The 18,477-nt window shown below is 36.7% G+C and overlaps 1 protein-coding gene across 3 annotated transcripts in view; it reads left to right on the plus strand.

The window, feature by feature from the left end:
* TEC (tec protein tyrosine kinase) overlaps window positions 1-18,136 on the plus strand; it is an 87,285-nt gene extending 69,149 nt beyond the window's left edge. For 2 of the 3 annotated variants that reach the window (XM_067531109.1, XM_067531108.1), the window contains exons 9-18: window positions 1,830-1,884; window positions 2,062-2,141; window positions 2,943-3,076; window positions 4,846-4,920; window positions 9,942-10,113; window positions 10,269-10,485; window positions 11,904-11,968; window positions 13,749-13,867; window positions 14,247-14,404; window positions 16,902-18,136. In XM_067531109.1, coding sequence (XP_067387210.1) covers window positions 1,830-1,884; window positions 2,062-2,141; window positions 2,943-3,076; window positions 4,846-4,920; window positions 9,942-10,113; window positions 10,269-10,485; window positions 11,904-11,968; window positions 13,749-13,867; window positions 14,247-14,404; window positions 16,902-16,979 — 1,153 coding nt within the window. In that variant the 3' untranslated portion in view covers window positions 16,980-18,136. Of the gene's footprint in view, window positions 1-1,829; window positions 1,885-2,061; window positions 2,142-2,942; window positions 3,077-4,845; window positions 4,921-9,941; window positions 10,114-10,268; window positions 10,486-11,903; window positions 11,969-13,748; window positions 13,868-14,246; window positions 14,405-16,866 lie in introns of all 3 variants that reach the window. The other variant, XM_067531110.1, reaches the window with a different exon arrangement.
* The last annotated feature ends 341 nt before the right edge of the window (window positions 18,137-18,477 follow it).

Genomic DNA, 18,477 nt, shown 5'->3' on the forward strand with positions numbered 1-18,477 from the left:
GAATAGGATAAAATAAACCTTAAACTTTAGCAATTGCAAGAGTATATTTAAAAAATAAATTTGTATAAATTTATAGATTATGCAACTAAGATCAGAGGTGGAACTTTTAAAAAGATTTGAAATACATATATTTTTGTTCTGAATCTTCTTGTGTTACACTGCTTTTACAGTGGTTATATCCTGATTTACAATGATGGAAGTGAGAAAAGATTCAGACATGTAGTTTTGAGTCCAGATCTGAGCAACAACAAAGATGTACTACTGGATCAAAGGAAACATTTAAGGGACTTTATCTGTTATAAATCTGTGATGAATCTTTAATGTGAAGTGGCATGATCATCTGAAAGGAATCTGACAGTAAAAGAGTAATATAGGGTCCTTTATTCTCCACTGCAGCCAACCAAGGAACATAAGCAGTACAATGAGAATATAGCTGACCAGATAATCTGGACCAACAGGTCTAAATTTGGACAAAAGAGATATTGGTGTGCAGTTTAAACATTAGTGCATTCAATCAGCTCATCAACTATAAAAAACTGGAAATGCAACAAGCATTTTATTAATGTCATGCTCAAACAACATGGGTAATAACGAACTACTTATGAGAGACATGAGAGGATGGAAGTTATGAAGGTCTTCTGTTAAGCCTGTTTCTTAAAATTAAAAATGTGTTTTAAAATATTGGGCTATGAACAAAAGCAGGCATAAACTACTATGCTGATCTACTAACAACTTATTAAAGTTTCATAGTAACTGCTACTATTAAATGAAATCAAATTGTAAGGAAAGATATGTAAAGTAATTTATAGAGCCACATTATTAGTTCCAAAACTTTGGTCCAAATTATTTATGACTCACATTTTTATTTTTTGGCCAAAGACAGACATTCTTTAGGGATTCATTTTCTCATCTTTATTAGATAATGTTACTCATTCTTTTCCAACATTACTCCTTGATCTTTGACACTTTTATTGAGAGTCTTGCCCTGCTGTGTGCTATGAAATTGATAAGGAGGGATAGGAAGAAATCATGCTCTATTCTCTATTTCAATTGCACCTTGTCACCTGCATACTATAGTCTGGTCCTAAAGCTGGTGTAACCAGCTCAGTGATGTGAGGCACAAGAGCTGTTTTGCTGCAAAGCTGATGTAGGAGCTTGCATGGTACTTCCCCAGCCAGTTTCCAGTGTAGCAGGGGAAAGTGGACATAGCTGTGTTTTTGACTGCTGAAGCTCATCTGTAACTGGCATAAATTTGAACAGCCTCTTTGGCTGTTTTAACCTAGCACAGAGGATTGGCTGTGCACAGAGTTAGCACCAAGTTCAAGGGTGTGCAAAGGTAAGCTTTGACTCTCTCCTGACTCGCTCTCTGAATAGATCAGTCATCCTCCAAAATCTAACCCAGTCATACAATTAAAAAGCAATTTACTATAAGCTACATGATTGGTGTCTAAACAGCCTGTTCAAGATTTAGTTGAGATTTTCAGTTGTTTACAGTCTTTCACTGAAATAATTAGCTATTAATACATATATTTGAATGGTATTCTGGTTGCAAAGTGATATATTACCTGAACTTTATTGGGCTCCATGCTTTTGAGAGATCCTAGTGGATTTATTTCAGAAAAGTTTTGTCTGTACACTACACAATGTAATGATGACTGGACTTTCTTGTACATTTACTATAGTTCCATAGATTCAGTTCTTGTCCTCAAATACTGCAAAATATGTTGAATCTGTTTGACTTCTCCTCTTAGTAACTGCATAATATGTTGTTTTACGTAAGTTTTTAAAATTGCTAATATCTTTAAGACTGTAGAATTTATTTTTTTCAGATGGTATTGCAGAAATCTGAACAGAAGTAAGGCAGAACAACTCCTCAGAGATGAGGTAAATATTTGTATTATTGTATCAACCCAGCACAAAATTGTTAACAAATGGAATTCTCTTAAGGTAGCTCCTCTTATTAAAATGAAATAATCATGCAAATAGCAGTCAGCACAAGTAAAAAGAAATGCAGCATAAAATCACTTGGAGCCTAAACTTGTCATTGTCCTTGGATTTCAGGATAAAGAAGGTGGTTTTGTGGTGAGGGACTCTAGTCAACCGGGTCTGTATACAGTATCCCTTTATACAAAATGTGGAGGGTAAGTTATTTATTGCCACTAGTTATAGTTTCTTTTGTTTGAATTTGATTTGCATAGAGATATAAGCTCATGGGTTACAAAAAGGAGATTTATTTGTTCAACAAAGAAATAAGCCCAACATTTTAAAAAGTGGATGCCTAAAATTAGCCCCCTGAATTCCATAGTTAGGTATCTAAATATGTAACCTGATTTTCAGAGGTGTTGAGTACCCACAACTGTTGCTAGGATCAGTGCAAATTGAAGGTGCTCAGCACCACTTAAAACTGGGCCATTTGTTGCAGTGGCTAACTTCAGGTATCCAACTTGGAAGTTTTGGCCTAAATTTTACAGCTTTGATAGTGCCTTTAAGACAAAGCTTCCACATTGGGGGTGGTGCAAACTCCTACTGCATCAAAAGGGTCTCTGAGACACCTTGTACTTAAAAGTACTGCACTGCCTCCAGGAGCTACAGAGAGAACCAAGAGAGGACAACCACTGATACCTTTGAAAAGGGTACATGTGCTTCAATCCCAAGAGACCAATGACACTGAGCAATACATAGGAGTGAGCATAAGTCCACTCATCACCTCCTTCTCTGGACACAGTACTGCCACTGTGGGTGCTAGCCTTAAACAATCTTTGAGCTCCATGACCAGCTGTTGTATGGGGAGACAAAGAAGGAGGCCATATGTTCTCTCTTATCCATTTTGCAGGACTAGATACAATCTTATACGTACTGGTGATTTCATTTCCTATTTAACTTGTACCTCTCTTCAGGATTCATTCAAAAAATGCCATCATATTTTAATTCTTGTTTTTTAGAGAAGCTTCATCAGGAATAAGACACTACCATATTAAAGAAACAATGACGTCACCAAAGCAGTACTATCTAGCAGAAAAACATCTTTTTAACACCATTCCAGAGATAATTGAATATCATAAACATAATGCAGCAGGTAAATTAATCTGATTTTTCTGTCAATTAAACAGAAGCAGATTTGAATAGGAAGGTGATGCCATTTTTACATAGTCACTCTTCAGACCATAAGCATACTTTAAAGGGACTATGAGACACTGCCTTTTACAACATTTTCTGTTTAGAGTATCACTTTAAAATGTTTCTGTTAAAAAAAAATTCTCCAGTTCATGAATAACCTCTAAATTTTACACATTGAACAAACTCCTCATAATTAGGGAGTGATCTGAACTATATAGTTGTTTCTTTTTACTGTACTCTCTTTTCATTATATTTTGAATCCATCCAGTATTCTCTATTAGCTTACTATACAGCAGACTAGATCCTTGTCCAAGGCTTAGGGACAGACAGACAAGCCAATGAAGGGGCTGCAAACGTGTTGTAAAGCTTACCTTTGCTTTCACCTGATCCTGAGGCTGCTCTGTGCAATGTTAGTACCCCAGAGTAACCTGAGGGCTTTAGTCAAGATCAGCTACTAACAGATGATTCAAAGGGCTGAACTGGTAGCTGAGAATTGGAATACACATATCCCAGCAATACCTCCTATGCCAGCAATAAGGAAGGGTTGATTTAGGAACTTGTACACCAGCCACATGGCATCAAAGGATCCTACAGGCACAGGTGATCCTATAGCTGGTTATGCTAGCAGACAGAATCCATTGGCCATTTAGTGCACACTCCAGGATCTTGACTAGCGCATAGACATTAAAACAATACAGTGATTTTCACTCAGGTCCGGACAGTGGTTGATCTCATCTCACAGGATATATTTGCAAGATGCTTACATCAAATTTGAGGGGACGTGGGATACCCTGAGAATTATCTGAGGAAGTTTTGTTATATTAGCTGAATATAAATAATTCTAAAATAATATATCTGGAAACAGGATAAGTGCAGATTCCTCTCCTCCAAAACAACAATTCTTATTGATCATCATAGTTTCTAGTTCAATTTTTAAAAAATTATTTACTTGCTTTAAGGCTTCCTCTATTTTATCCTTTACTCATTTAATGTCATTATCTTTTCCTAATCAGGTGTTAGGAGAATATTCCAACAAAACTGAGTTTTACTAAAAGGGATTTTATGTGAGTGACTCCTGTTATTACAAATGGGAGCTGCATGCACTAATCACCAAACACACTAATGAGACGATACTTTTTCAAAAATATTTTCAACTTGAGCTATAGTAGGTGCAATCCTTGCTCAGTCATTGGTGGTATTCTAGATGCTAAATGTACATTATTTTAGCAATAGAAAAATATAGACAACATATAGGCCAAATTTAAGAGTTCTTATTTTCAGAGGTGCTGAATGCTGATAGCTTCCATTTTTAATTTGCCTAAGGACAAATAAAGCCAAGATATATACAATATATCAAGAATAAATTTAATTCTATCTTTTTTCTAGAAGAAAAAGAAGAAAGAACTGTCACTATAGTCTCATTTTTGTTTATATTTATATATATATTCTGTCCCCGCACCTGACACCGAGTAGCTTTCCTAGACCTGAAGAAAAGCTCTGTGTAAGCTTGAAAACTTGTCTCTTTCACTAACAGAAGTTGGTTTAATAAAATATTACCTTACCCATCTTATCTCGCTAATATCCTGGGACCAACACAGCTACAAATACTCTGCAAACTATATTTTCATGGTTATCCAGCATAATGCACAGTAAAAATGTGAGTGACTTGCTGCCTAACACTATTTCAGGTAGACTACCTTCCATTTATAAATTTTCTCTGAATTTTAGGTCTTGTCACACGATTGCGATATCCAGTGACTCCAAAGAAGAAGCCTGCACCAACTACTGCAGGGTTCAGCTATGGTAATAACACACCTTCATATATATACACTAATTTCCTAGAAAGTGACATTGTATAAATTTAAATTGACAAAATATATACAAAAAATGATGGAAATCTTTAATTTTATAATGTGACTGTCTGGATTAATTCTTTTGAGTTCCCACTCCACTTCTTTAAAGCCTCATAGGAAGGGTGGATTTGGGAACCAGGTGTGTCAGTAAATGCAAGGGCTGCATTGCTCCTGAGGGAAGCATGCTGTCCAAGGAAAATGGTGGGAAGTTCTGTCTCTCCACAAGAATTGAATTATTAGAATATAGCAATAGGAATATATTATTGATCACTTGACCAGGATGGTGACAGTGACTGTGAAATACTCAGGGAGATTAGAGAGGCTATACAAATAAAAAATAAAATTATAAAATAATTAATAATAATTATAAAATAAAACAATCAATTATAATGGGGGATTTCAACTATCCCCATATTGCACATCTGCGGGGATGCAGAGATAAAGTTTCTTGACAACTTAAAAGACTGCTTCTTGGAGCAGCTAGTCCTGGAACCCACAAGAGCAGAGGCAATTATTAGTTTAGTCCTAAGTGAAGCACAGGATCTGAGGATCTGGTCCAAGAGGTGAATATAGCTGAACTGCTTTGTAATAGTGACCATAATATAATAATATTGAACATCCCTCTGGAGGAGGACGGGGAGAGGGGGAGACACCAAAGCAGCCCACCATGGTAGCATTTAATTCCAGAAAGGGGAACTACACAAAAATAAGGAAGTTAGTTATGTAGAAATTAAAAGGTACAATGCCAAAACTGAAATCCTACAAGCTGCATGTAAACATCTTTAAAGATGCCATAATAAAGGCTCAATTTAAATGTATATCCCAAATTAAAAAACATAGTAAGAGAACCAAAAAAGTGCCACAGTGGCTAAACAACAAAGTAAAAGAAGCAGTTAGAGGCAAAAAGGAATCCTTTAAAAAGTGGAAGTTAAATCCTATTGAGGAAAATAGAAAAGATCATAAACTCTGGAAGGGGAAGTGTAAAAATATAATTAGGAAGAATTTGAAGAACAACTAACCAAAGAATCAAAAAATAACAGCAAACATTTTCTTTAAGTACATCAGAAGCAGGAAGCTGGCTAACCAACCAGTGCCACTGGATGATTGAGCTGCTTAAGGAGTAGTCAAGGAAGATAAAGCTATTGCAGAGAAACTAAATTAATTCTTTGCATCTGTCTTCATGGCTTTGGATGTCAGGGATATTCCCAAACCTGAGCCATTCTTTTTAGGTGACAAATCTGAGGAACTGTCCAATTGAGATGTCATTATAGGAGGTTTTGGAAGAAACTGAGAAATTAAACAGTAATAAGTCACCAGGACCAGATGGTATTCACCTGTAAGTTCTGAAGGAACTCAAATGTGAAAGTGCAGAACTAATAACTGTGGTATGAAACTTATAGTTTTAATCAGCTTCTGTACCAGATGACTGGAGGATAGCTAATATGAGGTCAATTTTTTAAAAAGGCTCTAGAGGTGATCCTAGCAATTACAGGCCAGTAAGCCTAACTTCAGTAACACGCAAATTGGTTGAAACTATAGTAAAGAATAGATTTATCAGACATATAGATTAATATGATTTGTTGGGGAAGAGTAAACCTGATTTTTGTAAAGAGAAATCATGCCTTACCAATCTACTAGAATTCTTTGAGGGGGTCAACAAGCACGTGGACAGGGGTGATCCAGTGGATATAATGTACTTAGATTTTCAGAAAGCCTTTGACAAGGTCCCTCACCAAAGGCTCTTAAGCAAGGTAAGCTGTAATGGGATAAGAGGGAAGGTCCTCTCATGGATCAATCACTGGTTAAAAGATAGGAAACAAAGGGTAGGAATAAACGGTCAATTTTCAGAATGGAGATGATAAATGGAGATGGTAAATAGTGGTGTCCCCCAGGCGTCTATACTGGGACAAGTACTGTTCAACTTATTCATAAATGATCTGGAAAAAGGGGTAAAAATGAGATGGTAAAATTTGCAGATGATACAAAACTACTCAAGATAGTTAAGTCCAAAGCGGACTGCGAAGAATTACAAAGGGATCTCACAAAACTGGTTGACTGGGCAACAAAATGGCTGATGAAATTCAGTGTTGATAAATGCAAAGTCATGCACATTGAAAAACATAACCCAACTATACATATAACACGATGGGGTCTCAATTACTGTTACTGTTCAAGAAAGAGATCTTGGAGTCACTGTGGATAGTTCTCTGAAAACATCCATTCAAAGTGCAGTGGCAGTCAAAAAGCTAACAGAATGTTAGGAATCATGAGGAAAGGGATAGATAATAAGACAGAAAATATCATACTGCCTTTATATAAATCCCTGGTATGCTAACATCTTGAATACTGCATGCAGATCTGGTCTCCCCATCTCAAAAAATATATATTGGAATTGGAAAAGGTACAGAAAAGGGAACAAAAATGATCAGGGGTATAGAACAGCTTACATATGAGGACAGATTAATAAGACTGGGACTTTTCAGCTTGGAAAAGAGACCACTAAGAGGGGATATGACAGAGGTCTATAAAATCATGACTGGTGTGAAGAAAATAAATAAGGAAATGTTATTTACTGATTCTCATAACACAAGAACTAGGTGACACCAAATGAAATTAATAGGCAGCAGATTTAAAACTTACAAAAGGAAGTATTTCTTCACACAATGCACAATCAGTGTAGAACTCATTGCCAGAGGATATTATGAAGGACAAGACTATAAAGGGGTTAAAAAAGAACTAGATAAGTTCATGGAGGATAGGTCCACCAGTGGCTATTAGCCAGGATGGGTGGGGATGCAAAACTATGCTCTGGAGTGTCCCTAGCCTAGAATGTCTGTTGAGTCAGTGTGAAGTAATGGAAACCGCTACAAGCATGGTTGAGAACTCTTTTTGTTTGGAACAAGTTTATGGAAAATAAATCCTGTCAAGCTAACTTGATATCTTTTTTTGATGTGATTACAAGTTTGGTTGTACAAGATAATAGTGCTGAAATAATATATTTAGACTTTTGTAAGGCATTTGACTTGGTACCACGTGACATATTGATTGAGAAACTAGAACGGTGGTTCTCAAACTGTGGGTCGGGACCCCAAAGTGGGTCAGGACCCCATTTAAATGGGGTCGCCAGGGCTAGCATGAGACTTGCTGGGGCCTGAGGGCCGGACCCCACCACCTGGGGCTGAAGCCCAAGCCCCACCATCCAGGGCTGAAGCCATAGCCCGAGGGCTTCAGCCCTGGGCAGCGGGGCTTGGGCTTAGGCTTCAGCTCTATATGGTGGGTCTCAGATTGCAGTCCCTCTGCCCAGGAGTGAATCCCTCAAGCTTCAGTTTTGGCCCTTCCGCCTGGGGTGGCAGGGCTCGGGCTTCAACCTGCCTTCCCAGGTGGTGGGGCTTGCGCTTTGATCTCCCCTCTCAGAGTCATGTAGTCATTTTTATTGTCCGAAGGGGGTTGCGATGCAATGACATTTGAGAACTGCTGAACTTAGAACAATACAAAATTAACATGACACACATTAAATGGATTGAAAACTGGCTAACTAATAGGTTTCAAAATGAAACTGTAAAAGAGGAATCATCATCAAGCTACTTTGTTTCCAGTGGGGTCCCACATGGATTGGTTCTTGGCCTTACACTATTTAACATCTTTGTCAATAACCTGGAAGAAAACACAAAATCATCACTGATAAAGTTTGCAGATGACACAAAAATTAGGGAAGTGGTAAATAATGAAGAGGACAGGTCACTGATTCAGAGTGATCTAGATTGCTTGCTAAACTGGGTGCAAGCAAACAACATGTATTTTAAAATGGCTAAAAGTAAATGTATGCATCTGGGAACACAAAATGTAGGCCAGGTATACGGGATGCAGAACTCTCTCTTGGCTCTGGAAAAATGTGGGGGTTGTGGTGGATGTTCAGGTGATTATGAGTTCCCAGTGTGATGCTAGGGCCAAAAGGGCTAATGCGATCCTGCGATGCAAAAAAAGGGGAATCTTGAATAGGAGTAGAGAGGTTATTTTACCTCTGTATTTGGCACTGATGCAACTGCTACTGAAATACTGTGTTCAGGTCTGGCACCCACAATTCAAGGAGGATGTTAATAAATTGTAGAGGGTAAGAAGTGCCATGAGAATTGGTAGAGGATTAGAAAACATGTCTTATAGTGACAGACTCAAGGAGCTCAATCTATTTAGCTTTACAAAGTTAAAATTAAGGGGTGACTTGATTATAGTATATAAGTATCTATATGGGGATATGTATCTATGTAGAGATTTAAGTATCTACAATATTTAACAATGGGCTCTTCCATCTAGCAGAAAAAGGTATAACATGTTCCAATGGCTGGAAGCTGAAGTGAGAAAAACTGAGATTGGAAATAAGGCATACATTTTTAATGGTGAGAGTAATTAACCATTGGAACTCTTTACCAAGGGTCATGGTAGATTCTCTATCACTGACAATTTTTAAATTGAGAATGAATATTTTTCTAAAAGATACACTTTAGGAATTATTTTGGGGCTGTTCTCTGGCATGTACTATATGGGAGGTCAGGCTAAATGATCACACTGGTCTTTTCTGGCCTTAAATTCTATGAATCTATGACAGACTGTGACCAGTTTTAATCATCACTGGGATTCATAGTTGGTTACAATCCAATTTTTAAGTTCTCAGCTTCTTTTAAATATACAACTTTATGCACAACATCCATGCAACAGTACAGGCTTTCAGTGACTAGTATTTAATTAATGGTTTAAAAAACAGAGTCTGATTGTGACCTCTGTCTTGGTTAAGTGGTGTCGTAGGCTGTGGCTGTTTAAAAATCTTTGTATCTCAAAAATTGTGAAAGTTGTTCTAAGATACTTTACACCTAAATCCCAAAATTTCTAGCAGTATATCTACACACTCCTTTGTCACTTTAGATCAAATATGTTTTCTATTATATTTTAACAGTCATTGTTTTTTCTTTCTTACAGAGAAATGGGAAATTAATCCATCAGAGCTGACCTTCATGAGAGAATTGGGGAGTGGTCTCTTTGGAGTGGTGCGCCTTGGCAAATGGAGGGCGCAATATAAAGTAGCCATCAAAGCAATCCGAGAAGGTGCAATGTATGAAGAGGACTTCATAGAAGAAGCTAAAGTAATGATGTGAGTTGCTATATAGTACTTAGCTCTTATACAGTAGATTCCATGTTTCTGGTACAAAACTACTGCTTTAGAAAGAAAACATTCAGCCAGGTGCGTTTTGTATAACTTCTTGGAGGGGGGAAAACTACAATGACTGTATGTTTTAAATCTTTCAGGAAGCTAACTCATCCTAAATTAGTGCAGCTCTATGGTGTCTGTACACAGCAGAAGCCTATTTACATAGTGACAGAGTTCATGGAACATGGGTGCCTTCTGAATTATCTTCGACAAAAACGTGGACATTTTAATAAAGATATCCTGCTGACAATGTGCCAGGATGTATGTGAAGGGATGGAGTACCTGGAAGGAAACAGCTTTATCCACAGAGATCTGGTAATTTCATATCAGCCTCTTTATTACATTTCTGATTTGCACATTAATAGTTAAGGGTAAGAAGCTGTTTTTATTTTAAAGATGTCTTTTTCAGTTACTCGTAACTTCCTAAAAAATATATGCTATTGTTTAACTGTTTGTGTTAATATTAAGCAAAATCCACCAAACTGACCCATCTGGGGCTGGGAGAAATGGCTGACTCTGCATGGGCAATGGGTTAAAAAACTCCAAAGTGTTTTTAATAAGATTAATATTATCACTTCTGCACAGAAAATTATGCTTTATTGTATATTAATTTCATTATTCAGAATTCTTACTAACCACATAAAGTAAGTTTTCCTGTTCATTTTATAATATGTCTCAGTAGGCAAAAATATTTGCATTTGAAGAATTTATTATTTACATCTTGTCTGTTTCATCATTGACCTAGTGACTGATCTTAGTGAAACATTTAACTTGGTGAGCAAAGGGATGAGGTCTTGAAAGCTCTCTATATTAGTGTAGCTTACACCGTGGTTCTAATATGACATGGTTTTAGATAACATGTAGGAACCTAAGATAAGTAATACATTACTATTCTTCTAAAACACTGTTTCATTTGAAACACTGCTTGCTTTAGTAAAAGGGAGCATCAGATCATTAGAGTTGGTCTTCCTTTGTTGCATACTAATATGAATGACAGCTATACTAATGGTAATTTTCACTTGAGGCAACTAAGTTATGTGTGTTTCCCACAATGATAAACTGTGCTATATAATTAAGATATTAGGGTCTGATTCCCCTTTCCCTTATACCCATAAATGAGGTATAACACCACTGAAATGAGTTATACCATAAGTGAAAAGAGATTAGGGCCTGAGAAGGTTCTGATGCACTAGAAATGAACAAAATGTTAAGGAGCAGGGGGCCTGATTCTGATCATCACACTGAGTTTATACTTATGTAATTCCATTGCTTCAGATAAATTATTCCTGCTTTATACTGGTGTAAGGGAGAGTAGCCTCACCTTCATAGTTTTAGTTCAGTGAAGTAATAAAGAATATAAGCAGATAATAAATTACATCACCCAGTAAGTGCCTAATTTCTAAGTCAAATTTTGGTTTTATACTGGTGCAACTCCACTGACATTGATTTATAATGACATAACTGAAAAGAGGATCAGGCAATACCGATAGAAAAAACATGCAAATAATACAAGCACTTTATTTTTTTTTCCACTAAAAATTATGATTGGGCTTCACAACAACAGACCAACTTGTAAAGTTATAATTTACACAGAATTCCTATCAAAATCAGTGTGTTTTCTCAGAATGGGATTGCAGAATTTATCCCAATATACAATAAATAGAATTTCATCTAAGCATATTCTTATTTTGATCTTTCCTCATCATTAATATACATAATTATTTCCTTTGCAGGCTGCCAGAAACTGTTTAGTGAATGAGTCAGGAGTGGTGAAAGTGTCTGATTTTGGAATGACAAGGTATAACCAAGCTGACATACTTATTTGCAAGGTTTTTTAACAGATTTGGCATAACATGTGTTCTTACATTTAAGACAATACATCACTTTAAAATTACAGACAAAATTGACATTTCTTTCTCCAGGTAACTTCTCTTAGTAAATATTTCCAGTGGTTTGTAAATTTCTCCCTCCCAAACCTACTTATTTTGTGATCACAGTGTGATTGTTTTCTTACTTTTTTAAAAAATAGGAAAAGCAAAATGATGCAACTTGTTTTATGGTGCATTATGGTGACAGGAATTTTAGCACATCTTATGTACAAATGGTATAAGCTGTAAGGAGTTGTAGCTTCCACCTTGCTCTGAACAGAATATACAGAGGAGGCTCAATCCCCTGCTGTGCACCACTTATGGAGACTGGGCCCCTTAACAATGGGTAAAATGGGCCATAGAAGTATGTTGTAAAGCTTAATTGTTTGTAAAGTGTTTTGAAATTGTTGAAGTATTATTGTTATTATGAAAACTCAGACACATTTGGACAATTGGATTTTGTTTGCATTGGTTACAATGTTATTTTAAAAAGTTACAAGACATTCATGTCTAATGTTGTGTTTGTTCTTGTCATCACCATCTTTGTATTCAGAAAATGAAAATTGTGGTTCATGAAATAGCGTAACTTTCCCCATTTTACTCTTCCTCTTTCTGTACCTTGGCACTCCCTTTTTGCCTTATGCCAGGGAACCTCCCTGCTCCTTACCTGCCTCCATTAGGATAATGTAGTATAATTTCACCCATTCAAAACCCAAAATTCACTCAAATTGCCTTTGTCAAAATGCTTCTGTGGTGGGTTCTATATTTAGTCTCCTTCAATGATTTCTTTATCAAAGGTGTTCAATTAGCAACTCATACGATGATTTTTCTAACAGACAACTCTAGCAGCTCACTCTGAGATCTGAAAGTCAAGATGGGTTTTCTCTCTTCTTACATTATCACAAGGATTAGAATTGGATAAAAAAAAAGTCATAAAAAAAAAATGAAAAACTACACATCTCCTCCTCCCCCCATTTTCCAATCTTCTTATGATTGGAAAAAAGAATCTTGAAAAATGTGTTGACGAAGTGCAAATCGCAATAGAATCTAGTCTTCAGTAGATGTATTCAGACTGCAGGGTTAACAGTTGTAACACATTGTTTTTGTAAATAAAGAAAACAAGCAGGACACACTGGCACCAGGTAGCCTATCATCTGAGTAGAGTGCGATGCAGGAACTCTAGAAGGCATTGTGCCCCAGAGTAGTACAGTTTCTCTTGGAGTTTTTCTACACTTCTTGCCAGCTCCACAGACTGGTGCCTGTGGGGACACTACAAGGAAGCAATCTGAGACAATACCAATTGTTGTCAAACTGCACTGTGCCTGGCTCCTTTCACCCTTCCCACCTACTCAACTTGTACACCCACATGGTATGTAAACACAAACTGTCCCATGAGGAACAGATCTGTTGAATAAGAAATTGGCATTTTTCACATAGCTATTTTCCTCACCGTAACAATTTAATTCATACATGACTTACAATATGAAACTAATAACTACAAGGGAAGACTATGCATCAATGAGAAAGGTAAACGTAGACATAAATAAAACCTTATTACTATTGAAGTTATTTTCAAATACACTTCGTGATACTAATAATCACTAACCACTAGGTGACAACGTGAGTGCCTAAATCACAAGCAAACATGAAATAAATGGTGATTTCACAAATGGAATCAGATTGGAAATATCATATGCTTTTGTTTTTTAGGTACGTCCTTGATGACCAGTATACAAGCTCTTCAGGTGCTAAATTTCCTGTAAAGTGGTGTCCCCCAGAGGTTTTTAATTATAGCCGATTCAGCAGCAAATCAGATGTCTGGTCATTTGGTAAGAGACACTTTAGCAATGAAAAAAGAAATTTATGTTTTCAATTCACTTAATAAGCAATTAGGGTACAATTGTTAAAGAGGATTCAGACCTCTTAGGATATGCTCAGTGAAGTCATTGGTCCTGATCCTTCTCTCAGTTGCCCCAGTTTTCCACTGGTGTAATTCCACTGAAGTCAATGTAGTTACTTCTTATTTACACAGATGTTAGGTGAATTAGTCCATTAGGTAATTAGGGAACTGAACTTTTTTCAGGATAGGGCCCTTAATGAACACATTTACCATTTTAAGAAACAAATCCATAGTTACAGGCATACATGTATTTTAAAGAAGCATTTTAAAATTTATTTGATAATCTATTCATGCCATTCATTTTCTAGGTGTTCTAATGTGGGAAGTATTTACTGAGGGTAAAATGCCCTTTGAGAAAAGCACAAACTATGAAGTGGTAACCATGGTTAGCCAAGGACAGCGTCTGTATCGGCCAAAATTAGCCTCCAAGAACGTGTATGATGTGATGGTGATGTGCTGGCAGGAGGTATATTTCTTTTTCTGTACTTTATTTACCCAGCAAAAGCTCAAGTTTAGTTACCACACCGAATTATCAGTGTAAAATTCTGATTGCATTTTATTCCAAAGCCACCCTTCTCAACCATGAGGTAGCCTTGAAGATCCCTCCATGTATCCCTTCCTCCAGAGAAACATCAAAATGGAGAGAATGTCTCCACATTGTCTTGGTGAATCAGAATGGACAGGGTATTTCTTGCATGCAGGTGTTATGGAAAGAAACATGGAGAAAGGAGTGGGGAAAAAGAAAATGAACAAGGCAGTTAGGCTGCTATTGTTGATGGATCAGTGGGGGCAGAACATAATAAGAGATGAGATCAGAAATCTAAGCCAAGACAGAATTTTGTATATTCTTGAAGGTGAGTCTTAAAATTTGAGCAGTATCAAAGGACGAGCCAATGGAAGAAGACAAAGGATGGGGTGACATGGAGAGATCAACTAGGGAATAACATTGTTTTAATGGCCATGATTTGGATGGAGAGATGGGTGTCAGAGTGACCGCATAGGAGCACTTTGAAATAAACAAGGTGGTTATGATGCCCACCGGTAATTACACAGGTAGGGAAATAAAAAGAAAGAAAGTGATGAGAAAAAATTAACAACATGCAGTTATTAACAGAGAGAGCAGGGAGACTAAAAGTTAAAATAGGTCAGTAATGGTACCAATGAGAATAGAGAGAAAAATAGGAAGAAATGACAAAGAGGAGCAGAGTTAAATGTTATAGTTCAAAAGACGATGGTCCACAAAGGGCAGTTGAAGGCACTAAAGACAAATGTTGGGCTCTTCCACACCAACTGATCACACACATTCCTGAAATCGCCCCCCTCATGCACACAGAAAACTTTCTCTTTCATTGACAATGGGCCCAAGACTGCTCCCACTGAAGTCCATGTGAATTTTGCCTTTGATGTCACAGAGAGCAAAACTGGGCTCTGTGTCTTGGTAATTTTTAGTATCCCTCCAATGACTTTCTGAAACTATTTGTCTGACTCAACTTTTCACATGTGTATTTCTTAGGGGAAAAAAAGATCTCTTTTGCTTTATAAATGATCTAGAGCAGGGATAGGAAAAGACCACAGGGGAAATGTCTGTGAAATCAGCAGGGTGCCAGTGCAAGGAATTAAATAACAACAGGCAGTTGTTAAAAATTATGAAATCCATACAGAAATGCAAGAAGCATAAAATCAAAAACAGCTGAATTAGAATGTCTCACAATAGAAGAGGACCTTGATGTAACAGGCATTACAGAAAGACGGTAGAATGATAAAAATCTATGGGATACTATAATACCTGGCTATAAAATATATAGAAAGACAGACAATATTGAAGAGGTGAGGGAATAGTGCTGAGTCCAAAGAATTCCATAGAATCCAATGGGATAAAAATTCTAAGTGGAGAGGACCATGTAGTTGAATCTATGGATACAAATCCCAAGCTGTAAGAATATAAATATATTAGTACATCTGTACTAACAACCTCCAGATCAGGAAAAGGATATTGAGAGCACAACATTGAAAGAGATAAGAGGCAGCAAAATCTAACAAAATGCTCTTGAATAACAACTAGCCAAAAGTATTTAAAAGTATATCAGTGTCAGGAAGCCTGAGAGAGAATTAGTTGATTTGCTGGATATAAAATAATTCATGGTATAGAAAAGGTAAGTCAGGATCTTCTGTTTTTGCTGTCTAATAACACAAGAACAAGAAAATAAATGAATCAATGAAAATAAAAAGTGGTAAATTCAAAACTGATACAAGGAAATACTTTTTCACACAATGTATAATTAGACTGTGGAACTCATTGACACATGATGTTGAGGCCAAAAATTTATACTGATAACAAGAATATCCAGAGTTACAATAGCCAATACTAACAAATTTTAGAAGGAGTGTTTAGTTTCATGCTTCAGGCTTTAGGCCAATCTCTGAAGGATTTACAAGGAGAAATAATATGTGAAAAGGGGCAACTCTTCTCACTTCTGCCTAATGAGAGGATTCTGGCACCTTCCTCTGAAGCATCTGGTGCTGGCCCCTGCCAGATACAGGCCACTGGCCTAGATGGCTCTTGGGTCTTATTCAGTATGGCAATTTCTATGTTCCTTTATCGACACAATAATCTTCTTCCACATAGAACTCTATTACGAAAAATAAAATGCTATATAACATTTTCAGCATTGTGTGAGGTTCTAAATTAATTTTAGATTAATAGGAAATAGAATAGTACACAACCTCATTTTTTGGCTTCACCAGAGATGAGATGTCCTAGCAATACTTTAGGTTAATGGAAATTAACCTGTCATGTTTCTTTCCACTACCTCTCATCTGCTTAAATGTAACAGCATTTTAATCTTTTTACACATAATCTTTGCCTGCTATTTTATTTTGTGCACGTTATTGCTTCAGCATAATAAAATCTTTCTGATGTGACTTTAGTAATTGGCAATACAACAAAACACTTTAATTCCTAGAAACCAGAGGGCCGCCCTACATTTGAAGATTTGCTACGTATAATTGATGAGATAGCAGAGAGTGAAGACGCTTTCTGAAGAAGAGGAGCAGAGGCACAAGAATTCTATAGTACAGCAAAGAACCAACATTCCAGAGACATGGCATTATTCTTTAAGAGCACGATCCTTCAAGCTTCTGAGTGCTCAGAATGAAGTGTGGAGAGCCTATGCATTATCACTTAGCATTTTCTCAGCAGTCATGCAGAGAAAGTTCCATGTTATATAGAGAAACATGCACAATATATTCATCAATGTAAGCAAACCCTTATGCCCTTTCCGAAGAGTCACAATGGGTATAGTGAAAAATTGGGATTGATGCATGGAGCAAATGATAGGACATGGCCAAAGCACAGACTCTCAAGTGCAATCCAGTAAATGTAAATGATGTATATAGTGTCGATGTTCAGAAATTTCATTTACTTTTACTGCCAGTCAGTAGCAGGAGCTACTTGTGTACTTAAGAGCATTGCTTAAAAACTAAAAGCAAGGTCATCTGATGAGGGCCACCTACTTCCATGGGACTGCTTCCAAAGGTTGTCCTGAAATATAATTTCTCACAACTAGTTGATTGATGCTTTATGCCATATACTGGGGCCAACGTTCTTGCTATGCCATCAGTCTATTTTACCCACTTCCCTCAGTTTACTTCTCTCATTTGTGTAGCACCGTGGTCAACAGCCTAGTCCAATGGCTCTCAAGTGTGGCACTCAAAGCCCTTACTGTAGGATTGAGTCCAAATTTATTTTATGCCAGGAACTGTTTCTTGGGAATTTTTCACCCAAAGAGCATCTGGGACCAGTCCTAAGGCCAATCATAGCGATAAATAGCATGCACAACACATCACAGATGACTTTCAGTGGATTATAGCACATATAATTTGATTAACTGTAAAATAATTTATATGCTGTATGTACTATAAATGTATACTGTACACATTTATTTATATGAAATTTAAGTATTCTGTTCCTGAAATGTTAAAGCACAACAAGTCGCTAAATATTGTATGTTACACATACAATGTGATATGTGGCATCTATGGATCATGAAAGAAAACGTAGTATGAATTTTGTTAAAATGGCAGATTTCTATCATTCTGTCCTGGTCATTTGTGCACAATGAAATAATCTTTATAGTTTTAATAGCAAATGTCATACTACAGTATGTGTATAATAAACCAAATGTTCATTGTTTGGAATACGGAATAACAGTTTGCCATTGATTTATTGTCAGATAATGATTTATTGGCCAAACATATTGCTGGTATAACTACTGACTTCCATGGAGTTACACCAGGGATGTATAGGACTGAACATCTTTAGGTATGTGTGTTAATTGCCTAAAGCAGGATTCAGTATCAGAAGATGCATCTAGATCATTCATAATGTGGCTTAGGACTGTATGAACTATCTGATATTCAGATATTTTATTTGAATAAAAGTAAGGATTACAGCAGATGTCCAGCTGATATGGGATGAGGCTTACCAAAGCACTATGGGTCTGATCATGCAAAATGCTGAGCACTACCTAGGGCGGAGTT

The sequence above is a fragment of the Emydura macquarii genome, unplaced genomic scaffold (assembly GCF_026122565.2).
Source record: "Emydura macquarii macquarii isolate MOO-44397 ecotype Brisbane River unplaced genomic scaffold, CSIRO-AGI_Emac_v2 contig_3128, whole genome shotgun sequence".
Lineage (NCBI taxonomy): Eukaryota > Metazoa > Chordata > Testudines > Chelidae > Emydura > Emydura macquarii.